This window comes from Pelophylax lessonae, assembly GCF_965119305.1.
Source record: "Pelophylax lessonae genome assembly, chromosome: 1".
In the NCBI taxonomy this organism is placed as follows: Eukaryota; Metazoa; Chordata; class Amphibia; order Anura; family Ranidae; genus Pelophylax; species Pelophylax lessonae.
In genome coordinates, this window is record NC_138768.1 from 606183094 (window position 1) to 606209440 (window position 26347).

Genomic DNA, 26347 nt, shown 5'->3' on the forward strand with positions numbered 1-26347 from the left:
GTAAGGAAAAAAAAACAGCAATTGTCTTTAGCACACTAAGGGGTATATTTTTAAAGCGGAGAATGTGACATTTACCAAAACATTCACTGTAGATATATCCCCTAGTGGATGTGCTCTAAATTATTGATTTACCTGCAGTGAATGTTTGGTGAATGTCACATTCACTGCTTTAAAATCATGCCTTAAAGCGGAGTTCCGGGCACAGAAGTAATTTTTTAATAAACATACCCCCGGGACAGTCAGGGCTAGCACATTCCACAATGGCTAGCCTCTGATCTGTCCCGCTTCGCACTTACCTTTTAGAAGAAATACTTACTTATAAAATTTCTTCCACAGCATTTCCATCTCTCTTGTGGGCAGCTGAAGCCAGCGCGGTCCTCTTCTGTGTCTTCTTCCGCGTCTTCTTGCCCCAGAATGCGCCTGCACCGGCCCCTCTCGTCACTTCCGGTGCGGCGCAGGGGAATGCGGCGTCGCCCGGAAGTGACGAGCCGGTGCCGTCGCATTGATTCCTGGGAGCGATGACGTTCAGCTCCCAGGAATCATCGCGAGACAGGAAGTGACGGGTGAGCCGCGGCGCTGAGGGAGGAAGTACTCTGAGGTGAGTATTTACGATCTTCAATTACAAGGTGAGTAAACAAAAAAAAAAAAAAAACCTAACTATCCAATTCCTTTTCAGGTGATGTCTAACTAGCGGAGGGGCACAAAAAAAAAATATCGATTTTGTGCCCGGAACTCCGCTTTAAGGATCACCCAAGAAACAAAGAACAGACACAAGGGTGAACGGCCTAGTGCATTATCCTCTAAAAGGTTTATTTAATTAAAAAGGTATAAAAATACTCACTAACGCCCTTGTGTCTGTTTTTTGTTTCTAGTGGTCTTAGACTACCCTTGCTTGTAAGGGCCTGCAAGGCCGAAGCTATCCAGCGATACAGAGTCAAAAGTTCTCAGTAGCTGCATGATTGTGGCCAAGGTTGATAGAGGATCACACCACTCAGAGCGCAGGAGACAGGTGCTTCGCACCAACTTTTTTTGTTTGTTGCTTAAGGATCACCCTGTTAGGGTTTAGATCTAGTAAATTCTTAAAGCGGAGCTCCACCCAAAGTGGGAAGCTCTGCTTGTCTGCCTCCAGCCCCTCTGCTTCCATATTTGGCACCTTTTTGGGGGAATCAGGTACCTGGTTTTGATAGGTACTCGCTCCCACTTCAGGTTGAGTTTGCCTCAAAGTTCGGCCCCCTCCTTCCCCCACAGTCGGCCCATTCTCAGAGCACAGTGTGCTTTGTGGATGTGCTCTTTGTGGATGCGCAACGTGGATCTGTTGGCATCTCGACTCAACAGGAAGGTGCAGAGGTTTGTAGCCCGCTCCCGCGATCCTCTGGCGGACGCCGCAGACGCGCTGGTTGCTCCGTGGGGGCAGTATCAGCTGCTGTATGCCTTTCCTCCTCTCAAGTTGCTGCCGAAACTTCTTCGCAGGATAGAGGCGGAGGGAATTCCAGTCATCCTTGTGGCTCCGGACTGGCCTCGTCGAGCCTGGTACACCGAGTTGGTCAGGCTGGTCGCGGACGCTCCTTGGCTACTTCTTCTCAGGGAGGATCTGCTGGCTCAGGGACCGATCTTCCATCCTGTTTTACGATCGCTGGCTTTGACGGCTTGGCTGTTGAGAGCCAGGTGCTGAAGGACAGGGGTTTGTCTGTTTCAGTTATTCCTACTCTGATTAAAGCGAGGAAAGCGACTTCCAGAAAGATCTATCATCGCACATGGAAGTCTTATATCGCGAGGTGTGAGTCCCTCGGGGTTCCTCCACGTTCTTACTCGGTGGCTCGGATTTTGGCCTTCCTGCAACAGGGGGTTAAGCAGAAGCTGGCCTTGAGCACTATCAAGGGTCAGGTTTCAGCATTGGCGATCTTCTTACAGAGGCCACTGGCTACTCATTCTTTGGTGCGGAATTTCATCCAGGGGGTGCAGCACCTGGCTCCTCAGATGCGCGCGCCCTTGCCGCCCTGGGATCTTAATTTGGTGTTGTCGGTTCTCCAGAAACCTCCCTTTGAAAATATTAGGGAGATTCCCTTACCTTATCCCAGAAGGTGGCCTTTTTGATGGCTATCACTTCTGCAGGCAGGGTGTCGGAACTGGCTGCGTTGTCCTGTCGTTTCCCCTATCTGTTGGTTCATAGGGATAAGGTGGTTCTTCGTCCGAATCCATCCTTCCTTCCTAAGGGGGTTTCCGACTTTCACTTGAATGAGGATATTGTGTTACCTTCCCTGTGTCCTAAGCCCAGTCATCCTCGGAAGTTTGCGTTACACTCCTTGGATGTGGTTTGGGCGATCAGGGTGTACTTGGCTAATACTGACTCTTTTCGTAAGGCTGATTCACTTTTTGTGATCACGGATGGCCCTAGAAAGGGGTTGCCTGCGTCTGCTGCGACTATCTCCAGATGGATCAGACAGATGGTGGTGCAGGCTTATTCTATTAAGGGTCGGGTTCCTCCGTTCCCTGTTAAGGCACACTCTACTCGGGCTCTTAGTGCTTCCTGGGCCTTCCGCCTTTAGGCGCCGGTGCTTCAGGTTTGCAAGGCGGCTACCTGGTCGTCGGTTCATACCTTTTTACAAACTTTTATAAGGTTGATGTGCTGGCATCGGCGGATGCCTCTTTTGGCCGCAAGGTTTTGCAGGCTGCTGTTTGAGGGGACCTTTGGTCTACCTCGGGGGTTTCGTTTTTTTCAGGTGGGTCTCATCTTCTTGTTTCGATGAGTCCTCTGTTCTTCTGGTTGGCTCTGTTTTGGCCTTCTGGATTGGATTTTATTTCTGTTATCCCACCCCTCATTTATGGCACTGCTTTGGGACGTCCCTATGGATATCAAGATATGGATTCTGCGTCTGTCAATGAGCGACAGAGAAAACTGGATTTTTGACTTATCGTAAAATCCTTTTCTCTTAAGCTCATTGACAGACGCAGTACCCACCCCTCTATTTTGAGTTGGGTTGGTATGAGTCTCTGACACTGCTTTGTTACATAACTGACATCCTATAGCAGGGAGAGAGAGGATATACCCCCTGGGACTGCCCATAGGTGTGGCCAGAACTTTTTTCCTGCCTAGTGTCCTATTCCTGTAGGGGGCAGTATAACCCTATGGATATCAAGATATGGATTCTGCGTCTGTCAATGAGCTTAAGAGAAAAGGATTTTACGGTAAGTCAAAAATCCAATTTTTTTACAACCACTTTAAACTTCCCTCTCCTGAATGTGGAAGAATTGCCTTCAGGATAGGAACGTTTTGACTGCCGGTCTTCTGTCACAAGAGCCAACTTGTCAAAATCTTCAATTACGTCACTTCTGGGGACTCTCCAGCAGCAGTAGTTTCAGATTTGGATGACTTGGCTATTTTCACAAAACAGCGGTAATGCATACACTAGGGTACACCATATAAAGAGTAGACATACTTAGTAACCAACAACATGTCCGCCTTCAAGGTGGCAACATCTTTTTTCCTCCTTACCTGGTGTTCTGTGAAAACAGCCACGTCATTGTGTACCCTAGTGTATGTGCTGCCGGTGTTCTGTGAAAACAGGCACGTCATTGTGTACCCTAGTGTATGTGCTGCCGGTGTTCTGTGAAAACAGGCACGTCATTGTGTACCCTAGTGTATGTGCTGCCGGTGTTCTGTGAAAACAGCCACGTCATTGTGTACCCTAGTGTATGTGCTGGTGTTCTGTGAAAACAAGCTAAGTCCTCAAAATCTGCAATTACTGCTGCTGGAGAGTCACCGGAAGTGACATAATCGGGAATTTTGAGGAGTTGGCTCTTGTGTTTTCCCACCCACGCCCTGTGTTCTGTCAAAAATCGTGGTAAAAATGCAGTTTGCGTATTTGCTGTGTTTTGTGTTTTCCCGTGGCCGCGTGTAGGTCAGTGTAGGCTAGTGTACATGAAGCCTTACACTATTAGCTTCTAGGTGCAAAATAAAAATGCTCATAATAGCTTCTAGGAGCTTAAGCTTAAAAAAAAAAAAAAAAAACGCTAGTGTGTATAGAGCCTAAAAAGTATTAGCTGGAGTTTGGTTTGAATTTTTTTAGGGTGTCTAAATCTACTAGTACAGCGAACATTCCCCTCCCTACAGATTAACAGTGCTGCTGTCCAAAGATGTCTCTGTGCTCCTTCATCCAGAGTTTAGGCACCAGAATACAGAAAAAGTGTTACTAGCCAGATCACTAGGTGAACACAACAGGAGAAAGGCCTTAAAAAAAGAAAACAAATGCATCCACCACATCTAATTAGTAAACTGCAATATATTACATTTCTTGTTTTAGGTTTAATAATGCTTTAGACCCCTTTCACAACTTTTCAAGCGACTTGGGACTTCAAAGTCACATGACAAGTTGTACCCAATGATTTCCAGTGAGTACCGTTCATAGCTGTGTGACTTCAAAGTATTCCCTGCACTGCTTTGGTCTGACTTTGATGCGACTTGAGGTCCATAGACCTCAAGATTACAAAGACATTGCTGCAAGTCGCGTCAAAGTCCTACGACTTTCAGGTCACACCAGTGTGAAAGGGGCCCTAAAATAAGGCTATGAACTTTTTAATATTTGTTAACAGGGCCAGTTTTATTTGGGCCAATGTTCTCTAACCCTGCAAACTATTTGGACATATCTGGTTAAAATTTTTGGCTGATGAGAAGTTGTGCCAGTGACCATCCCTTCAGAGCGCCTGCACTGGTGCTCAGTACCAGCAGGTAGAAAAGCTAAGACCGGTTCAGTGGAGTAGGAATTTCAGCAACGATGGGCAGATCTGTAATGGTGGGAGCTATGGCCATGTATGACTACCCGTAGTCAAATTCTGTCCAATATCGGAATTACAGAGCTGCATGAAAAAGCTTTTGAGATGGTTAGTTGACCCAGGTCTTCTGCATTTTGTAAATCCACATTACTCTTTAATCCAATAGCAGCCATGACAGCCTTGGGCTTTTCTTCCATCCTGCAATGGCTGTGCTGGTCACCGGTGAGTCCTTCAATAGTCTGCTGTGTCACACTGTAGGAGTTTAATAAATAATCGTCCAATATTCTGTTATTCTGAGCAGCAGAAACAAACACTGGCAGAGCAGATTGATTTTTTTTTTTCTTTCCGTATACAACAGTGGTGCGGCTTAATTTTAAGAATGTATGAAAGACATGGTTTTATATTCCCAGAAACGGAATCCAATTTTAGATAATCCATAGGACAAAGCAGCTGCACCATGTGCGTCAGGCTTTGTATTGATAAGAATGTCTAGAATACGTTATTTCGTGGATGCATAATAGGCAGTGAGACTAAATTCTGCACCTACATTTTAAAGGGCAAATGCACTATATTTTTAGCTGTTCGAGAACTTTATGCTGAATTTAAAGTAGGACTCCAGGCAGCTCCAAGTAGTCACTATATTTTACTTGCTGAAAATATGCTAATTTCATTTTTGAGCTGTATTATATAAAATATCTATATTAATTTCTCCTGAATGCCTGAAAATTACACTTGAAATAAACCCGTGCTCTACCCATTTAGGGCAAATCAACAGATTCCCTTTTTTTTGCATAAACATTTTATTGAAATTTTACAAGAAATACAGAGAATAAACCCATAATACATTACAATCCTGTAAATGGATAAAGACAAATACTAAGTGAAATTATTCGGAATTCAACAACTCCCAGCAAATGATCAGGTTGTTAAACTGAAAATGCACCCTAAGAAGGGTACAGCCAAATGAGCAACTGTTATCATTATTGACCCCTACTATTTGAATATTTCCATAGATAACCAGGTTAGAAACCAGCTAATGAGAATGTAAGTATAAGGGCACTTATGGTGAGGTCGTTCAGCAAATCATAAAGAGCGTAAGGGTAGTAGATGGCTGTCTCAGGCAAAATCCAACCCTATCATCTGCACCTACTAGTACCAAACTAAGGGTCTATAAATTTCCGTAAATTCAAAAATCCCAGAAGAAAAAAAGAAAAATCCCAGAAGAAAAAAAAAGGGGTGGGGGGCAAGAAGGGAACAGATTTCCTTGTATTGCCTAGACTTTTGTTTGTTTGTGTCTCTTATCGTGATTATCAGACTTTTTTTTTCCTGTGCATTTTCTCTATCCTCCACTGAAGAACCTCACATAGTGCGATAAAGAGAGTGGTCAAGGACGTCACCGGGTGGCCCCACAGCTTGTGTCATTGACTGGTCCCGGTCAATGACTTCACCGAGTGGCCCCGCCCCTTGTATTTTTTTTTTTAAATTAAACCTTGGGGGGAACCAGTGTGTCATTCGGTGGCAGTCAAGCATAGGGAACAGAGGATTGATTTTTTTGGTGCGGGTAGTGTTCATTGTGATTGGCGATAGATCTACATTGGAGAAACATTTCTAAAAAAAAATTTTAACCACTTTCTCCAAATGGACGTACCCGTACGTCCTTGGGGTTCAGTGGTAATACCGGGATGATGCCTGCACCTACAGGCATCATCCGGGTATAATTTTTAATTGGTTAAAAAAGGACTTGGCAAAAACTGTGTGCTGTTTTCATTTACACTAGTCATTTTTTTGGTTTACCCCTACTCCCTCACATCGGGGGGACAGCCACCCAGACAAATTCAGATCCCTCTGTTGTTATGCTCTCTCTTCCTATGTACATGCTTATTGGTAGCAAATTAGCACTGAAGCACAGTTGACTGGCTCCCTGCGCTACCTCTCCTCCCTGCCTGAGCGCTGCTGTAGAGGGACTGCAAGACACCAATACTAAGTTAAATTTAGATACTTACACTGCTTGCATTTATGGTAGGGCTGCAACTAACGATTATTTTAATAATCGATTAGTTGCCGATTATTTTTTCGATTAATCGATTAATCAGATAAAATCATAAAAAAAACTCAATATGCCTTTTTTTCATTTATTTAAAATAATAATGAACAAACAGAGTGTTAGTGCCGGTTCACACTTGTGCGGTTTGCGAGATCGCATGTAATTCGGAGCGCACTGCTCCTAAATTACATGCGAGTACAGCCATACACTTTGTATGGCTGAATTCGCAGCGCATCCGCAGCAAAATCGCACATGAGGCTTTTTTTTGAGCCGGAATCGGATCACACAGTGGTTCACACTAGTGCGATCCGATTCTGTGCGAACTTGCAGATCGCACTGCAATATGCAATTGGGGGTGTCGTTAACTTTTAATTGACACCCCCTGCGTGTGAACTGCCAGAAGTGTGAACTGCCGGATGTGCGGATGCGATGCGGGAACACGCTGCATATTCGCAGCATTCCCGCATCGCACAAATGTGAACCGAGCCTAAGGCCATCGCATCCGCACATTTGGCAGTTCACACTGCCATATGTGATACGCAGGGGGTGTAAATTAAATGTTAACGACACCCCCAGTTGCGATCGCATATTGCAGTGCGATCTGCAAGTTCGCACAGAATCGGATCGCACAAGTGTGAACCACTGTGCGATCCGACTCTGAGGCGGCTCAAAAAAAGCCTCATGTGCGAGTTTGCTGCGGATGCGCTGCGAATTCAGCCATACAAAGTGTATAGTTGAACTCGCATCCGCACATGAGATCGCATGTAATTTAGGAGCAGTGCGCTCCGAATTACATGCGATCTCGCAAACCGCACAAGTGTGAACCGGCACTTATACCAAAACTTTTTTTTTTTTTTTTTTTAATTAAGCTCCTATATACTGTAAATAATATAATAAACGCTTATCTAGATAAAAGTTAATATTCCTTATAAGGTGCAATATTATAATAGAAAAATAAGTGAATAAAAACGTCCATGTCAGCCATAGATATGAAATAGGGAGCATAGAAAGACCCCCTATATGGACGATTTTAATCACTTATTTTTCTATTATAATATTGCACTTTATAAGGAATATTAACTCTTTTATCTGGATAAGCTTTTATTCTATTTTTTGGCGGGCTGCTTTGTATGTACAGGCAGGGCTGCTGTTAGAAACCACGGGGCCCCGTACAGCCTACCTGACAGGGCCCTGCACTGCAAAACTCGCATAGTGCTTGTGGTGCCATTAATTGTTAACGGCACCCCAAAAACAGTTAGCAGAATGTGGCAAACTTAAAATTAGGATGCCTTAAAATGTTCTAGAGCTTCTATGGTGCATTTGTCAAATGTAGCGCTGTCCATTTAAATAAATAGCCTGCCTTATGTGTGAAAAACAAGCTTAAAAAAAAATTAGTGCAGGAACATGCATTCCCACTACGATGTGAATGGGACCTCAGGGGTGCCAAATAGAAATGTCTGTCAGGTGTATTCACTGGCCCCTAGCTCCAGCACTGCAGTGGTGGCCAGTGTCTACCTGCAGCTGGCACATTTCCCCCCTTCTCTCAGCTTTCTGCAGCTACATTCCCACTTACACCCTTCCAGCAGAATGACTACTTTATTCAGGCCCTACAGCCACTGCAGGTTACAGTGTCTGCACACAGAGAACGGTGTGGAGGTTGGCAGAGCAGAGCTCAGGACTCAGGGAGGAGGTGGAGCAGGCAGAGAGTTTCCTATCTCCTCGATCTTTCTTCTTTGCAATAGATAACACTGCCGATCACAGGGGGAGGGGAGGGGGAGTTTCAGGACCTGGCCAGCAGTAACTATTTCATAGCAAATGCAGAGAGAGACTCTGCAGCTGTCCCTGACACACAGAAAGAAAGGGGGTTCCACAGCCTGGAGTCACAAGGCAGTACAGCCGGTGTTCCGTGAAAAATCCATACCCGTGAGAAAACCATACCCTCGTCACTTCCGGTTCCGCTACGGAGGGTATGGATTTCTCACGGTAGTTACACTTGCGGCGCTTACATTAAAATAGCTCATTTGAAACGTAAATCATCTCCGCTCTTCGCCCTGTCACTGCCCTCATCTCCGGTAATAAATATAAAAGCGGATCACGGAGCCACGATCGCCGTCACATTTACATCACATACACCCGCCACCGCCTTTATATTTATTACCGGAGATCAGGGCAGTGACAGGGCGAAGAGCGGAGATGATTTACGTTTCAGATGAGCTGCTTTAATGTAAGCGCCGCAAGTTTTACATTAGACACAGTGCCGTGAGAATTTCATGCCCACCGAGCATGCGCACTTGTCTAATTCTTTAATGTTCAATCACGTATCCGGGACTCTGAGCATGCGCACTGCTGCGCTGCTCAGCTGTTTCAGCCCGGAAGTGACGAGGGTATGGTTTCTCCACGGGGTATGGTTTTTTAACGTTACACCGGCTCTCCTTTCCTGCAGATGCCCGGGCCCCTCTTCTGAAGTGACTGTTTCTTTTCTCCCTGACCTCGATATGACTCACTCCCTCACTGACGTCAGGAAATGGGCGGAGAGGAAAGGCAGAGAGGAAAGGAGGAGGGAGGGGGGAGGTCACGGAAGCCGTGCTGTGAGAGAGAGACAGTGTGTGCACGCTGCAGCTTCACAGAGAAGACGGAGCTCGCTGACAGTCGGGGAAAGCAGCACAACTAATCGACGGAGCAACTAATCGATAATGACAATCGTTGACAACGATTGTAATTATCGATTATTATCGATTTCGTCGATTAGTTGTTTCAGCCCTAATTTATGGCTTGTTCACATGGGTGTACTTAAAGCTGAGCTCCAGCCATTACTGTGTTTAATAAAAGTCTGCAGCTACAAAAAGTGTAGCTGCAGACTTTTAATAAACACACACTCACCTGTCCCACGATCCAGTGATGCGGCCACCCGAAGCCCCAGTTCTCTTCCTCTGCTCTCCCCGCCCCCGGCATCACTAGTGTGGGCACTAGGCTGTAACAGGTTGCAGCTTCATAGCCGGTTGCGCAGTGCACATACACGACTCGTGCTGCACATTTTGAATGGCCGGGCAATCCTCTGGGACTTGTGATGTGTCCCAGAAGACTGCAGGGAGGGGAGGGGGAGAGGAGAACTTCTGCTCAAGCCGCCTAGGTGGCCGAGCGGAAGTGGGTACCTGTCAAGAATAGATACCTGCCCCCCCCCCCAAAAAAAAAATGCCAAATATGGCATGTCAGGGGGTCAGGAGTCCTTAAAGCGTAACTTCCACTTTTGGGTGAAACTCCGCTTTAAAGGATAAGTTCACCTTTTGTAAGGTTACATGTTACACCCATATTCAGTGTGTAACATGTTACGAACAGACCATCCTCCCGCACCTCCCCAGTGTGACAGCGGGGGTGTTCTTCTCCCTCTGCTAGCTGTCACAATTTAAAAAAAAAACATGGCTGCACATAAAGGCACATTTTTTTTACCTGCAACTTTTTCCAAAAACGGAACTTATCCTTTAAGTCTACATCCATGTGAAGCGATGTCTTTTCCTGCACAGGGTGCACAAGTGTTCGCTGCAGACAGCCCCATTCATGTCTAATGGAATGCAGTGACTACATGGACCAGATACGCGTTTCTGAAAATGCACTGTCTGCGTTTGGGGACACGGACCCACACCTGCATGGCTGTCAAATTGTTTTACTAATTAGGGAACTTCTGAAGGTAATTAGTTCCACTAGATTTTAGATAGGGGTATCAAAGTAAAGGGACTGAATACAAATGCACACCACACTTTTCAGATATTTATTTGGAAAAAATTTGGAAAACTATTTATCATTTTCCTTCCACTTCACAATTGCCACTTTTTGTTGGTCTGTCATTAGGGTTGAGCGGACACCTAGATGTCCGTGTTCGACGGGTTCGGCCGAACTTTAAAAAAAAGTCCGGGTCCGTGTCCCGGACTTTTACCGAACTTTTCCCGGACACCGAACCCCATTGAAGTCAATGGGGACCCGAACTTTAAGGCACTAAAATGGCTCTAAAACACCAAAGGAAAGGGCTAGAGTGCTGCAAATGGCAGCAAAACGTAATTAAGAGCATGGCAAGTGCTCTGCAAACAAATGTGGATAGGGAAATAACTTAAAACAACAAAAAAAAACAGAAAAATAAAACAATGTTCTTCTTCATCTCTGAAGGACGAGGCCCATATGGAGTAGGAGGGAGGTTGAGGTGGTGGTGGATGTGGCGGTGACATAGGCGTGCGCACAGGGTGTGCTGGGTGTGCCTGGGCACACCCTAATCACCTAGGGCACATAGCATTGCCAGTGAGGAGATGGGAAAGATCTCCCTGGGACCTGCTCTGCTCTATTTCTCCTTGCCTACAGGTACATGGCCCCGATACATTACTCTCCCTGCTGGCAAACACATGCATGTGTATTTCAACTTTGGGGTGCACACCTTAATGCAATAGGCTGCGCACACCTATGGGCGGTGTAGGTGGAAGCGGCGGTGGAGGAGGACCAGGGCCGGATTAACAGCATCATGGGCTTGGTGCTGAGGATTTTGAAGGGCCTTAGGGCCGTGCCTTGCCATGCACCCAGAGGAGGAAGGGTGCAGCCATGCATGCCTAATTCAACATGGGATGCTGTCTCTGAAGCCCATAAACACATCCATGCATCGCCAACTGTCCCTCCTTGTCCGGCCTTCACGCTGTGTGGGGAGGTTCTGAGGGTGCTGCCTGGGGAAGCGAGCATAGAAGCCAGACTTCTGTGTTTACAAGTGACAGAAGAGCGGTAACAGTGAATATGGCCAACCCGGGGCCTATATAAAAGGTAGGGGCCTGGAGCTGCAGCTCCAATAGCCCCTACATTAATCTGGCCCTGAGGAGGAGGACGAGGTAGCCAACACTGCTTCTTTTCACAAATTTTAAATGAGGGTACACCCCAAAAGAGTGAGAAAGAGCAAAAATGGAACAATGGGTGGGTAAGGTCGGTATCCATTGCTATTCTGCACAAGGTACGGAAAAGTCCCGTGGGATCCATGCCTGGTTCATTTTAATGAACGTGAGCTTGTCCACATTGTCTCTGGACAGGCGGCTGCGCTTGTCTGTTATAACGCCCCCAGCCGTGCTAAATACCCGTTCAGATAATACACTGGCTGCAGGGCACGCCAGCACCTCCAAGGCGTAAAGGGCAAGCTCAGGCCATGTGCCCAATTTGGAGACCCAGAAGTTGAAGGGGGCAGACCCGTCATTCACTACATGTAGGCGTGTGCACACATACTGCTCCACCATGTTGGTAAAATGCTGCCTCCTGCTAAGACGTTCCATCTGAGCTGCTGGTGCTGCTGTTTGTTGTGGCGTGCTGACAAAGCTTTTCCACATTTCGGCCATGCTAACCCTGCCTTCTGAGGTGCTGGCGGTGCCCTGGTTGCGTTGGCGACCTCCTCCTCCTCCTCCTCTGCCTTGTGCTTCCACTGTGGCCCCGCTGTCAGATGGGAATGCCAGCAGCATGGCGTCTACCAGCGTGCGCTTGTACTCGCGCATCTTGCGATCGCGCTCCAGTGAGTGAATTAAGGACGGTACGTTGTCCTTGTAACGGGGATCCAGCAGCGTGGCCACCCAGTAATCAGCACAAGTTAGAATGTGGGCAACTCGGCGGTCGTTGTGGAGACACTGCAGCATGTAATCGCTCATGTGTGCCAGGCTGCCCAGAGGCAACGAAAGGCTGTCCTCTGTGGGAGGTGTATGGTCCGTGTCCTCTGTATCCCCCCAGCCACGCACCAGTGATGGCCATGAGCTGGCCTGGGTGCCACCCTGCTGTGAACATGGTTCCATCTCCTCCTCCAGCTCCTCCTCCTCCTCATCCTCCTCATCCTCCAGAACTGTGCCCCTGCTGGACAATTGCGTCCCTGGCGTTTGCGTGTGCAGGAACCCACCCTCGGAGCCCCTTGCGAATGACTGCCCTGAAAGCCTTGGAAATGTTACCTCTTCATCCTCCTCCTCCTCCTCATCCTGTGCCACATCCTCTTCCATCATCGCCCGAATTGTTTTTTCAAGGAGGCATAGAAGTGGGATAGTTAAGCTGAGAACGGCGTCATTGCCACTGGCCATGTTGGTGGAGTACTCAAAACAGCGCAACAAGGCACACAGGTCTCGCATGGAGGCCCAGTTATTGGTGGTGAAGTGGTGCTGTTCCGCAGAGCGACTCACGCGTGCGTGCTGCAGCTGAAACTCCACTATGGCCTGCTGCTGCTCGCACAGTCTTTCCAGCATGTGCAAGGTGGAGTTCCACCTTGTGGGCACGTCACATATGAGGCGGTGAGCGGGAAGGCCGAAGTTACGCTGCAGCGCTGCCAGGCGAGCAGCAGCAGGGTGAGAACGCCGAAAGTGCGCACAAACGGCCCGCACTTTCTGCAGCAGCTCTGACATATCGGGGTAGTTTTTAAGGAACCTCTGCACCACCAAATTCAGCACATGCGCCAGGCAAGGGATGTGCGTCAAACCGGCTAGGCCCAGAGCTGCTATGAGATTTCGCCCGTTATCGCACACCACCAGGCCGGGCTTGAGGCTCGCTGGCAGCAACCACTCATTTGTCTGCTGTTCCATGCTCCTCCACAACTCCTGCGCGGTGTGTGGTTTGTCCCCCAAACAGGCAAGTTGTAAAACTGCCTGCTGTCGTTTACCCCTGGCCGTGCTGAAGTTGGTGGTGAAGGTGTTACGCTGTCCGGATGAGGAGGCGGTAGAGGATGAGGAAGCGGAGTAGGAGGAGTTAGGAACAGGAGGCAAACTGAAGCGCCCTGCAATCCTCGGTGGTGGAAGGACATGCGCCAAATTGCTATCCGCCTCAGGCCCATCCGCCACTGCATTTACCCAGTGTGCCGTTAGGGAGATATAACGCCCCTGACCGTGCTTACTGGTCCACGTATCCGTAGTTAGGTGGACCTTGGCACAGATGGCGTTGCGCAGTGCACACCTGATTTTTTCCCCCACTTGGTTGTGCAGGGAAGGGATGGCTTGCCTGGAAAAGTAGTGGCGGCTGGGCACGACGTACTGTGGGACAGCCACCGACATAAGGTTTTTAAAACTGTGCGTCTCCACCAGACGGAATGACAGCATTTCAAAGGCCAATAATTTTGAAATGCTGGCATTCAGGGCCAGGGATCGCGGGTGGGTAGGGGGGTACTTCCTCTTCCTCTCAAGTGTTTGGGAGATGGAAAGCTGAACGCTTCCACGGGACATTGTGGAGATGGTTGTTGGTGACCCAGGTGGTGGTGTTGCTGACAGATCGTCTGTTTGCGGGGTGGCAGGTGCCGGTATCGCTACAGATGTGGCTGGAGCGGCCGAGACTGCAGCAGAAGAGGAAGCAGGATGAGCCAGAGACGTTTCTTGGTTTTGAAGGTGTGTACTCCACTGCAGCTCGCGCTTTGCACTTAGATGCCTGATCATGCAGGTTGTGCTCAGGTTGAGAAGGTTCATGCCTCGCTTCAAGCTCTGATTGCACAGGGTGCAAACCACTCGTGTCCTGTCATCAGCACATTTTCTAAAGAACTTCCACGCTAGAGAACTCCTTTGAGCTGACTTTGGTGCGCTCGTTCCCTTGCTGCGTTGGGCAGTAGCGGGCGTAGTGTCTAGGGCACGGCCGCTCCGCTTCTGCACCCTGCTCCCTCTTCTGCTGTGCTGGTGGCTCTGTGCGACCACCGCCTCTTCCTCCAAACTACTCAGTTCACCTGCATGACGTTCATTCCATGTGGGGTCGAGGACCTCATCGTCCTCCACATCATCTTCCACCCAGTCTTCACCCCTGCCCTCCTTGTCGGTCTCCACAATGCTGAACGCCGCAGCAGTTGGCACCTGCGTTTCGTCATCATCGGAGACGTGCTGCGATGATCCTTGCATGTACTCATCTTGAGAAATAAGTGGTTGGGCATCGCTGCACTCAATCTCTTCCACTTCTGGGGCAGGGCTAGGTGGATGGCCCTGGGAAACCCTGCTGACAGAGTCCTCAAAAAGAATAAGAGACTGCTGTATGGCTTGGGGCTCAGACTGCTGGCCTGATTTGCAAGGGGGTGAGGTGAAAGACGGTTGGACATTGGCTGCAGGTGCCAACTCTGACCTTTCTGCAGTAGACTGGGTGGGAGACAATGTGAAGGAACTGGAGGCACTGTCAGCAGCAAACCAATCTACTATCGCCTCAACTTGTTCTGGCCTCATCACTTCTAGGGGCGTTTGATGCCCTACCAAATACTGATGCAGGTTCTGTCGCCTACTCACACTTGAGGAAGGTGTTTCACTTGTGCGTGTAGCTGGCACAGATCGACCATGTCCTCTCCTTGCAACAGGAGCTCTACCAGCAGCACCACGACCCAGGCCACGGCCCTTATTTGACGGTCTCCTCATATTTCTGTAATTTAAGATCTTGCCCTAGAAAGGTTTTTATTGAATAGCGGAATAGAAAATATGATCCAAAAAAAGTGTATGTATATCACACGTACACAACCACACTAGGCCCCAATTACTATTGTTTGTACCCCTAAAAGGCTAGATGAGGAGTAGGGGGGGTATGGAACAGGCAGCACCCTCAAACCTTCAGAAGTATGAGATGAACCCCAACAACTTGGAAAGGTGGATCTCTCTCACACGTACCGACACAGACTATCCCGCAATTCAATTGATCCTCAAAGGTTTTTATTGAATAGCGGAATAGGAAATATGATCAAAAAAAGTGTATGTATCTCGCACGTACACAACCACACTAGGCCCCAATTACTATTGTTTGTACCCCTAAAAGGCTAGATGAGGAGTAGGGGGGGTATGGAACAGGCAGCACCCTCAAACCTTCAGAAGTATGAGATGAACCCCAACAACTTGGAAAGGTGGATCTCTCTCACACGTACCGACACAGACTATCCCGCAATTCAATTGATCCTCAAAGGTTTTTATTGAATAGCGGAATAGGAAATATGATCAAAAAAAGTGTATGTATCTCGCACGTACACAACCACACTAGGCCCCAATTACTATTGTTTGTACCCCTAAAAGGCTAGATGAGGAGTAGGGGGGGTATGGAACAGGCAGCACCCTCAAACCTTCAGAAGTATGAGATGAACCCCAACAACTTGGAAAGGTGGATCTCTCTCACACGTACCGACACAGACTATCCCGCAATTCAATTGATCCTCAAAGGTTTTTATTGAATAGCGGAATAGGAAATATGATCAAAAAAAGTGTATGTATCTCGCACGTACACAACCACACTAGGCCCCAATTACTATTGTTTGTACCCCTAAAAGGCTAGGAGTAGGGGGAGTATGGAACAGGCAGCACCCTCAAACCTTCAGAAGTATGAGATGAACCCCAACAACTTGGAAAGGTGGATCTCTCTCACACGTACCAACACAGACTATCCCCCAATTTAACTGATCCCCAAAGGTTTTTGATTAAATAGCGGAATAGAAAATATGATCCCAAAAAAGTGTATGTATATCACACGTACACAACCACACTAGGCCCCAATTACTATTGTTTGTACCCCTAAAAGGCTAGGAGTAGGGGGGGTATGGAACAGGCAGCACCCTCAAACCTTCAGAAGTATGAGATGAACCCCAACAACTTGGAAAGGTGGATCTCTCTCACACGTACCAACACAGACTATCCCCCAATTTAACTGATCCCCAAAGGTTTTTGATTAAATAGCGGAATAGAAAATATGATCCCAAAAAAGTGTATGTATATCACACGTACACAACCACACTAGGCCCCAATTACTATTGTTTGTACCCCTAAAAGGCTAGGAGTAGGGGGGGTATGGAACAGGCAGCACCCTCAAACCTTCAGAAGTATGAGATGAACCCCAACAACTTGGAAAGGTGGATCTCTCTCACACGTACCAACACAGACTATCCCCCAATTTAACTGATCCCCAAAGGTTTTTGATTAAATAGCGGAATAGAAAATATGATCCCAAAAAAGTGTATGTATATCACACGTACACAACCACACTAGGCCCCAATTACTATTGTTTGTACCCCTAAAAGGCTAGGAGTAGGGGGAGTATGGAACAGGCAGCACCCTCAAACCTTCAGAAGTATGAGATGAACCCCAACAACTTGGAAAGGTGGATCTCTCTCACACGTACCAACACAGACTATCCCCCAATTTAACTGATCCCCAAAGGTTTTTGATTAAATAGCGGAATAGAAAATATGATCCCAAAAAAGTGTATGTATATCACACGTACACAACCACACTAGGCCCCAATTACTATTGTTTGTACCCCTAAAAGGCTAGGAGTAGGGGGGGTATGGAACAGGCAGCACCCTCAAACCTTCAGAAGTATGAGATGAACCCCAACAACTTGGAAAGGTGGATCTCTCTCACACGTACCAACACAGACTATCCCCCAATTTAACTGATCCCCAAAGGTTTTTGATTAAATAGCGGAATAGAAAATATGATCCCAAAAAAGTGTATGTATATCACACGTACACAACCACACTAGGCCCCAATTACTATTGTTTGTACCCCTAAAAGGCTAGGAGTAGGGGGAGTATGGAACAGGCAGCACCCTCAAACCTTCAGAAGTATGAGATGAACCCCAACAACTTGGAAAGGTGGATCTCTCTCACACGTACCAACACAGACTATCCCCCAATTTAACTGATCCCCAAAGGTTTTTGATTAAATAGCGGAATAGAAAATATGATCCCAAAAAAGTGTATGTATATCACACGTACACAACCACACTAGGCCCCAATTACTATTGTTTGTACCCCTAAAAGGCTAGGAGTAGGGGGAGTATGGAACAGGCAGCACCCTCAAACCTTCAGAAGTATGAGATGAACCCCAACAACTTGGAAAGGTGGATCTCTCTCACACGTACCAACACAGACTATCCCCCAATTTAACTGATCCCCAAAGGTTTTTGATTAAATAGCGGAATAGAAAATATGATCCCAAAAAAGTGTATGTATATCACACGTACACAACCACACTAGGCCCCAATTACTATTGTTTGTACCCCTAAAAGGCTAGGAGTAGGGGGGAGTATGGAACAGGCAGCACCCTCAAACCTTCAGAAGTATGAGATGAACCCCAACAACTTGGAAAGGTGGATCTCTCTCACACGTACCAACACAGACTATCCCCCAATTTAACTGATCCCCAAAGGTTTTTGATTAAATAGCGGAATAGAAAATATGATCCCAAAAAAGTGTATGTATATCACACGTACACAACCACACTAGGCCCCAATTACTATTGTTTGTACCCCTAAAAGGCTAGGAGTAGGGGGAGTATGGAACAGGCAGCACCCTCAAACCTTCAGAAGTATGAGATGAACCCCAACAACTTGGAAAGGTGGATCTCTCTCACACGTACCAACACAGACTATCCCCCAATTTAACTGATCCCCAAAGGTTTTTGATTAAATAGCGGAATAGAAAATATGATCCCAAAAAAGTGTATGTATATCACACGTACACAACCACACTAGGCCCCAATTACTATTGTTTGTACCCCTAAAAGGCTAGGAGTAGGGGGAGTATGGAACAGGCAGCACCCTCAAACCTTCAGAAGTATGAGATGAACCCCAACAACTTGGAAAGGTGGATCTCTCTCACACGTACCAACACAGACTATCCCCCAATTTAACTGATCCCCAAAGGTTTTTGATTAAATAGCGGAATAGAAAATATGATCCCAAAAAAGTGTATGTATATCACACGTACACAACCACACTAGGCCCCAATTACTATTGTTTGTACCCCTAAAAGGCTAGGAGTAGGGGGGAGTATGGAACAGGCAGCACCCTCAAACCTTCAGAAGTATGAGATGAACCCCAACAACTTGGAAAGGTGGATCTCTCTCACACGTACCAACACAGACTATCCCCCAATTTAACTGATCCCCAAAGGTTTTTGATTAAATAGCGGAATAGAAAATATGATCCCAAAAAAGTGTATGTATATCACACGTACACAACCACACTAGGCCCCAATTACTATTGTTTGTACCCCTAAAAGGCTAGGAGTAGGGGGAGTATGGAACAGGCAGCACCCTCAAACCTTCAGAAGTATGAGATGAACCCCAACAACTTGGAAAGGTGGATCTCTCTCACACGTACCAACACAGACTATCCCCCAATTTAACTGATCCCCAAAGGTTTTTGATTAAATAGCGGAATAGAAAATATGATCCCAAAAAAGTGTATGTATATCACACGTACACAACCACACTAGGCCCCAATTACTATTGTTTGTACCCCTAAAAGGCTAGGAGTAGGGGGAGTATGGAACAGGCAGCACCCTCAAACCTTCAGAAGTATGAGATGAACCCCAACAACTTGGAAAGGTGGATCTCTCTCACACGTACCAACACAGACTATCCCCCAATTTAACTGATCCCCAAAGGTTTTTGATTAAATAGCGGAATAGAAAATATGATCCCAAAAAAGTGTATGTATATCACACGTACACAACCACACTAGGCCCCAATTACTATTGTTTGTACCCCTAAAAGGCTAGGAGTAGGGGGGGTATGGAACAGGCAGCACCCTCAAACCTTCAGAAGTATGAGATGAACCCCAACAACTTGGAAAGGTGGATCTCTCTCACACGTACCAACACAGACTATCCCCCAATTTAACTGATCCCCAAAGGTTTTTGATTAAATAGCGGAATAGAAAATATGATCCCAAAAAAGTGTATGTATATCACACGTACACAACCACACTAGGCCCCAATTACTATTGTTTGTACCCCTAAAAGGCTAGGAGTAGGGGGAGTATGGAACAGGCAGCACCCTCAAACCTTCAGAAGTATGAGATGAACCCCAACAACTTGGAAAGGTGGATCTCTCTCACACGTACCAACACAGACTATCCCCCAATTTAACTGATCCCCAAAGGTTTTTGATTAAATAGCGGAATAGAAAATATGATCCCAAAAAAGTGTATGTATATCACACGTACACAACCACACTAGGCCCCAATTACTATTGTTTGTACCCCTAAAAGGCTACGAGTAGGGGGAGTATGGAACAGGCAGCACCCTCAAACCTTCAGAAGTATGAGATGAACCCCAACAACTTGGAAAGGTGGATCTCTCTCACACGTACCAACACAGACTATCCCCCAATTTAACTGATCCCCAAAGGTTTTTGATTAAATAGCGGAATAGAAAATATGATCCCAAAAAAGTGTATGTATATCACACGTACACAACCACACTAGGCCCCAATTACTATTGTTTGTACCCCTAAAAGGCTAGGAGTAGGGGGGAGTATGGAACAGGCAGCACCCTCAAACCTTCAGAAGTATGAGATGAACCCCAACAACTTGGAAAGGTGGATCTCTCTCACACGTACCAACACAGACTATCCCCCAATTTAACTGATCCCCAAAGGTTTTTGATTAAATAGCGGAATAGAAAATATGATCCCAAAAAAGTGTATGTATATCACACGTACACAACCACACTAGGCCCCAATTACTATTGTTTGTACCCCTAAAAGGCTAGGAGTAGGGGGAGTATGGAACAGGCAGCACCCTCAAACCTTCAGAAGTATGAGATGAACCCCAACAACTTGGAAAGGTGGATCTCTCTCACACGTACCAACACAGACTATCCCCCAATTTAACTGATCCCCAAAGGTTTTTGATTAAATAGCGGAATAGAAAATATGATCCCAAAAAAGTGTATGTATATCACACGTACACAACCACACTAGGCCCCAATTACTATTGTTTGTACCCCTAAAAGGCTAGGAGTAGGGGGAGTATGGAACAGGCAGCACCCTCAAACCTTCAGAAGTATGAGATGAACCCCAACAACTTGGAAAGGTGGATCTCTCTCACACGTACCAACACAGACTATCCCCCAATTTAACTGATCCCCAAAGGTTTTTGATTAAATAGCGGAATAGAAAATATGATCCCAAAAAAGTGTATGTATATCACACGTACACAACCACACTAGGCCCCAATTACTATTGTTTGTACCCCTAAAAGGCTAGGAGTAGGGGGGGTATGGAACAGGCAGCACCCTCAAACCTTCAGAAGTATGAGATGAACCCCAACAACTTGGAAAGGTGGATCTCTCTCACACGTACCAACACAGACTATCCCCCAATTTAACTGATCCCCAAAGGTTTTTGATTAAATAGCGGAATAGAAAATATGATCCCAAAAAAGTGTATGTATATCACACGTACACAACCACACTAGGCCCCAATTACTATTGTTTGTACCCCTAAAAGGCTAGGAGTAGGGGGAGTATGGAACAGGCAGCACCCTCAAACCTTCAGAAGTATGAGATGAACCCCAACAACTTGGAAAGGTGGATCTCTCTCACACGTACCAACACAGACTATCCCCCAATTTAACTGATCCCCAAAGGTTTTTGATTAAATAGCGGAATAGAAAATATGATCCCAAAAAAGTGTATGTATATCACACGTACACAACCACACTAGGCCCCAATTACTATTGTTTGTACCCCTAAAAGGCTAGGAGTAGGGGGAGTATGGAACAGGCAGCACCCTCAAACCTTCAGAAGTATGAGATGAACCCCAACAACTTGGAAAGGTGGATCTCTCTCACACGTACCAACACAGACTATCCCCCAATTTAACTGATCCCCAAAGGTTTTTGATTAAATAGCGGAATAGAAAATATGATCCCAAAAAAGTGTATGTATATCACACGTACACAACCACACTAGGCCCCAATTACTATTGTTTGTACCCCTAAAAGGCTAGGAGTAGGGGGGGTATGGAACAGGCAGCACCCTCAAACCTTCAGAAGTATGAGATGAACCCCAACAACTTGGAAAGGTGGATCTCTCTCACACGTACCAACACAGACTATCCCCCAATTTAACTGATCCCCAAAGGTTTTTGATTAAATAGCGGAATAGAAAATATGATCCCAAAAAAGTGTATGTATATCACACGTACACAACCACACTAGGCCCCAATTACTATTGTTTGTACCCCTAAAAGGCTAGGAGTAGGGGGAGTATGGAACAGGCAGCACCCTCAAACCTTCAGAAGTATGAGATGAACCCCAACAACTTGGAAAGGTGGATCTCTCTCACACGTACCAACACAGACTATCCCCCAATTTAACTGATCCCCAAAGGTTTTTGATTAAATAGCGGAATAGAAAATATGATCCCAAAAAAGTGTATGTATATCACACGTACACAACCACACTAGGCCCCAATTACTATTGTTTGTACCCCTAAAAGGCTAGATGAGGAGTAGGGGGAGTATGGAACAGGCAGCACCCTCAAACCTTCAGTATGAGATTGTGTTCACTGTACCCCACAAAGATTGAGTTCACTGCACCCCACAATGATTGTGTTCACTGCACCCCACAAAGATTGTGTTCACTGCACCTCACAAAGATTGTGTTCACTGTACCCCCCAAAGATTGTGTTCACTGCACCCCACAAAGATTCTGTTCACTGTACCCCACAAAGATTGTGTTCACTGCACCCCAAAAAGATTGTGTTCACTGCACCCCAAAAAGGATGTTGTTCACTGCACCCCAAAAAGGATGTTGTTCACTCCACCCCAAAAAGATTGTGTTCACTGCACCCCACAAAGATTGTGTTCACTGCACCCCAAAAAGATTGTGTTCACTGCACCCCAAAAATGATTTTGTTCACTGCACCCCAAAAAGGATTTTGTTCACTGCACCCCAAAAAGGATGTTGTTCACTCCACCCCAAAAAGATTGTGTTCACTGCACCCCAAAAAGATTGTGTTCACTGCACCCCACAAAGGATTTTGTTCACTGCACCCCAAAAAGATTGTGTTCACTGCACCCCAAAAAGGATGTTGTTCACTGCACCCCAAAAAGGATTTTGTTCACTGCACCCCAAAAAGATTGTGTTCACTGCACCCCACAAAGGATTTTGTTCACTGCACCCCACAAAGATTGTGTTCACTGCACACCAAAAAGGATTGTGTTCACTGCACCCCAAAAAGATTTTGTTCACTGCACCCCAAAAAGATTGTGTTCACTGCAGCCCAAAAAGATTGTGTTCACTGCAGCCCAAAAAGATTGTGTTCACTGCAGCCCAAAAAGATTGTGTTCACTGCAGCCCAAAAAGATTGTGTTCACTGCAGCCCAAAAAGATTGTGTTCACTGCAGCTCACACACAGAAAAATGGATGTGGATCACTGACACCTGCCTATCTCCAATCCCACACCACACAGCAATATCGATTGTAGTTTGTAGAACACAGTTTCCCTAAAATTCAGCAGACTCTGTCCCTAACAGGATTGAGAAGAGATCGTAGATCAGGATTGAGTGCAGACCCCACCCCCCACACAGCAATATCGATTGTAGTTTGTAGAAGACACTGACCCTATATAATTCAGCAGACTCTATCCCTAAAATGCCTACAACTCGCCCTGCCTAAACACTCCGACCTGTCCCTCAATTCTATCCGGACACAAATGGTTTTTTCCTGCCTATCTTTCCCTAATCAGCAGCCAGCACGTTGATGTGTGCTCTGTCCCTGAATCTAAGCAGCATAATGACGCCGCTGCGGCTGCCTCGAACTTATAAAGACTTGGTCACATGCTTCAGACGGCCAATCACAGCTACTGAGACATTTGCAGGCATGGCTGGGATGGCTTAAGGCACACCAGTTAAACGATTGTTGATTGGCTGTTGAAAGCCCGCCATGAAAAGAGCGCCAAAGCATGCAAAACCCGGAAATAAAACGACCGAACACGGATTTTTACCCGAACATACAGTAAAGTGTCCGTGTCCGTGTTCGGGTACAAAAAATCCAATTATTCGGTACGAACACGAATAATACAGTCCGTGTTCGCTCAACACTATCTGTCATACATTTACTTTTTGGTTGTATTGTGACAAGATGTGGACAATTTCAAGGGGTATGAATACTTTTTCAAGGCACTGTATATTGGACATGTCTTCTTTATTTTGGGTCAGAGAACACCGAGTGCTCACTGCACTCTCTGCGCAGCAACGAATAGACATAGTGACTAATATAATTTTGGCTGAGGTTATAACAATGGGATACGTTATATTGCTGTTCTGTCCAAAAGCTAAATAATGTTTTTTTTTTCTTCCAGAATACACTATTAAAAGATGAAGGACGTAAGCAGAGAGGACAATATGGAAGAACAACTGTTCCTTGATTTTGGAATTCATCCTGAGGGCACTACTTTACCACTTCATACATCTGTAACTCTCTTTCTAATGTCTTACTGTAATTATAAGGCATTGAAAACCAATGCTTTAGTATTGGAAAGTGAAAAACAAGGGAATTTGAACAAATTTGCAAAATCTTTGCCCATGGATATTGCTGTTGTTTCCAAACAGGACCTTCCACTTATTGTTGGTAGTTGTCGTCTGCCTGCCATTGTTGATGCATCTGGTATGTTCTGTAGAGCCGGACTGGCTGTGGTACTTAGACATATCATACACAAAACATACCTTGCAGATGCCACCAGAAAAGATGTTCTTGAACTTCTTGGCTTTAAAAAGACATGCCTGAAAGCCTGTGCTGAAGTAAGTTTAAACATTTTTGGTAAATTTATTGCATGCAGGGTTTTATAATCTGTAGTGGGGACGCTCATTCATCAATAAAATATGTAGCACACTAAATAATGGTGTGTGGCCATTATAAAAAATAGTAACATGTTTGCTTTCCAATTGTTATCCCTAATTAGAAAAATATCACTTGCGTCTGGTTGCAATAGGAAGCACCTTAGTTTTAACCCACAATATTCTTTAGAAATTAGTTCTAGGTAGTGTTTCTGACCCATCATGTTTTAATTTGCTTTATTACTTTATTAAAGTGGATCTGTGGGTAGACTGTCGACAAAATATCAATATATTCTGAACAAGCAGCAAATGGGCTTCAAAACAAGCCCTCACTGACCTCTGTAACTGCAAGTATTGTGGAGCAATGGATTCTGGAAATTCCCAGCAGAACCCAATTCCTCTCTGCAGCTCCGTTCCCCAGTCCATTTCTGTGTCTACATTTGGAATTGGAAGCCTGCTGACAGTGCTGAGTGACTGCTGAAAGGTGAGAGCAGAAGTTGCTGACGTGCCTGCTTCAGCTGTGAGGTTTGAAGATGAGTTACTCCATAGAGTCTGCAGCTGCAGAGGTCAGTGAAAATTGGTTTCAAAGTTTACTGCTTTTTTACCTTATGTCTATATTTACATGTCTAACGCCTGACCATAGTGACACTTTAAGCACACTCATAAAGCCATGTAACATTTCTATAGTTTGATTCCACCGCGCACCAGGGAGAATTACAGCCACACCAGCAGATTTACCAGTTTAACTTACACAGTAAGTGGGGATAGAATTGTACTTATTTAGGTATGATCCCTCAAGCAGTGGTGTATTTACGTTTTGTGCTGCCCTAGACCTGACTAAACTTGGGCACCCCCTAATTTAAATATGAACCACCCTTTCCTGTAAAGGCCACACCCTTTCCTGTATATGACCCACCCTGTTATCTGTAAACCACAGACCGCAATCACAGTCTATCAGTGCCCATCAGTGCAGCCTCATCAGTGCTCATCAGTGCAGTCTCATTACTTCCCATCAGTGCAGCCTCTACAGTGCAGCATATCAGTGTGGCCATCAGTACAGCCCCATCAGTGGCCACCAGTGCAGCCTATCAGTGCAACGTTATCAGTGGCCATCAGTGCAGCCTTATCAGTGCCCGTTAGTAAAGCCTTATGTCAATGGATTAGTAAGATTACTCCTTTCTTTTAGGATATTTGGACTTGTGTTTGCTGCTACTGATAGGATTATTTCACTTATTTGTATAATGACTAGGAAGTTCATAGCCTTTATACAAATAAATTAAATATTCAGTGGCAGCAAACACAAGTCCAAATATCCTTAAAAAAAAAAAAAAAAAGGAGTAATCTTACTAATCCAGTGACATATTGCGATAACACATATGAGGTGAGCAGGTCCAAAATATTATTGCCATCATATACAATTAAAAGTCCTAATTGTATATGATACACTTCAATATGCTTGCTCAAGGACAGGGTTGTTTAAAGAAATTAAATTATTGACATGATGCCTGCCATACCTGGGGGCAAAGGAGGGTAGGTGGAGCATTAGGCTGCAGTGCTACACTTATTAGCATTGGCGGCCGTCAAACCAATTGTATTAAGTGTGGTCGGCGGCCTGCGATCTGTCTGAATGTCCTCACCGGCTGGTATTATCATACCGGCAGGTAGCAGCGTGACCACTTTATATTTCTGTTTGTGCTCAAACATTAGGCACGTGGCATGACACTGCACAGGTTAATGCATGACCTCTGTCTGTAGTCTAAGAACTGACATTGCCAGTGAAAAAACTATATATCCCACAATCCCTTGGTCTCTCAGCCTAGTTTTCTGCAGTTGAAATGTGCATAGTAACTAAATCTGACACAGATTCTGCTTGTAGCGCAATGAAGGGAAGATCTGTGTTTCATCAAATTAGCACTCCTATATCTGTGATTCTACCCAGAGGAAATGGCGAGGCATGGATTGGACACTATGTGACCTAGAAGAA

General features: G+C 45.8%; 1 protein-coding gene across 2 annotated transcripts in view; it reads left to right on the forward strand.

Annotated features, from left to right (window-relative positions):
- Nucleotides 1–26347, forward strand: part of GSTCD (glutathione S-transferase C-terminal domain containing) — a 269194-nt gene that overhangs the window by 71882 nt on the left and 170965 nt on the right. For both annotated transcript variants that reach the window (XM_082243685.1, XM_082243684.1), the window contains exon 2: nucleotides 23889–24327. In XM_082243685.1, the coding sequence (XP_082099811.1) occupies nucleotides 23905–24327 (423 nt within the window). In that variant the 5' untranslated portion in view covers nucleotides 23889–23904. The remainder of the gene's footprint in view (nucleotides 1–23888; nucleotides 24328–26347) is intronic.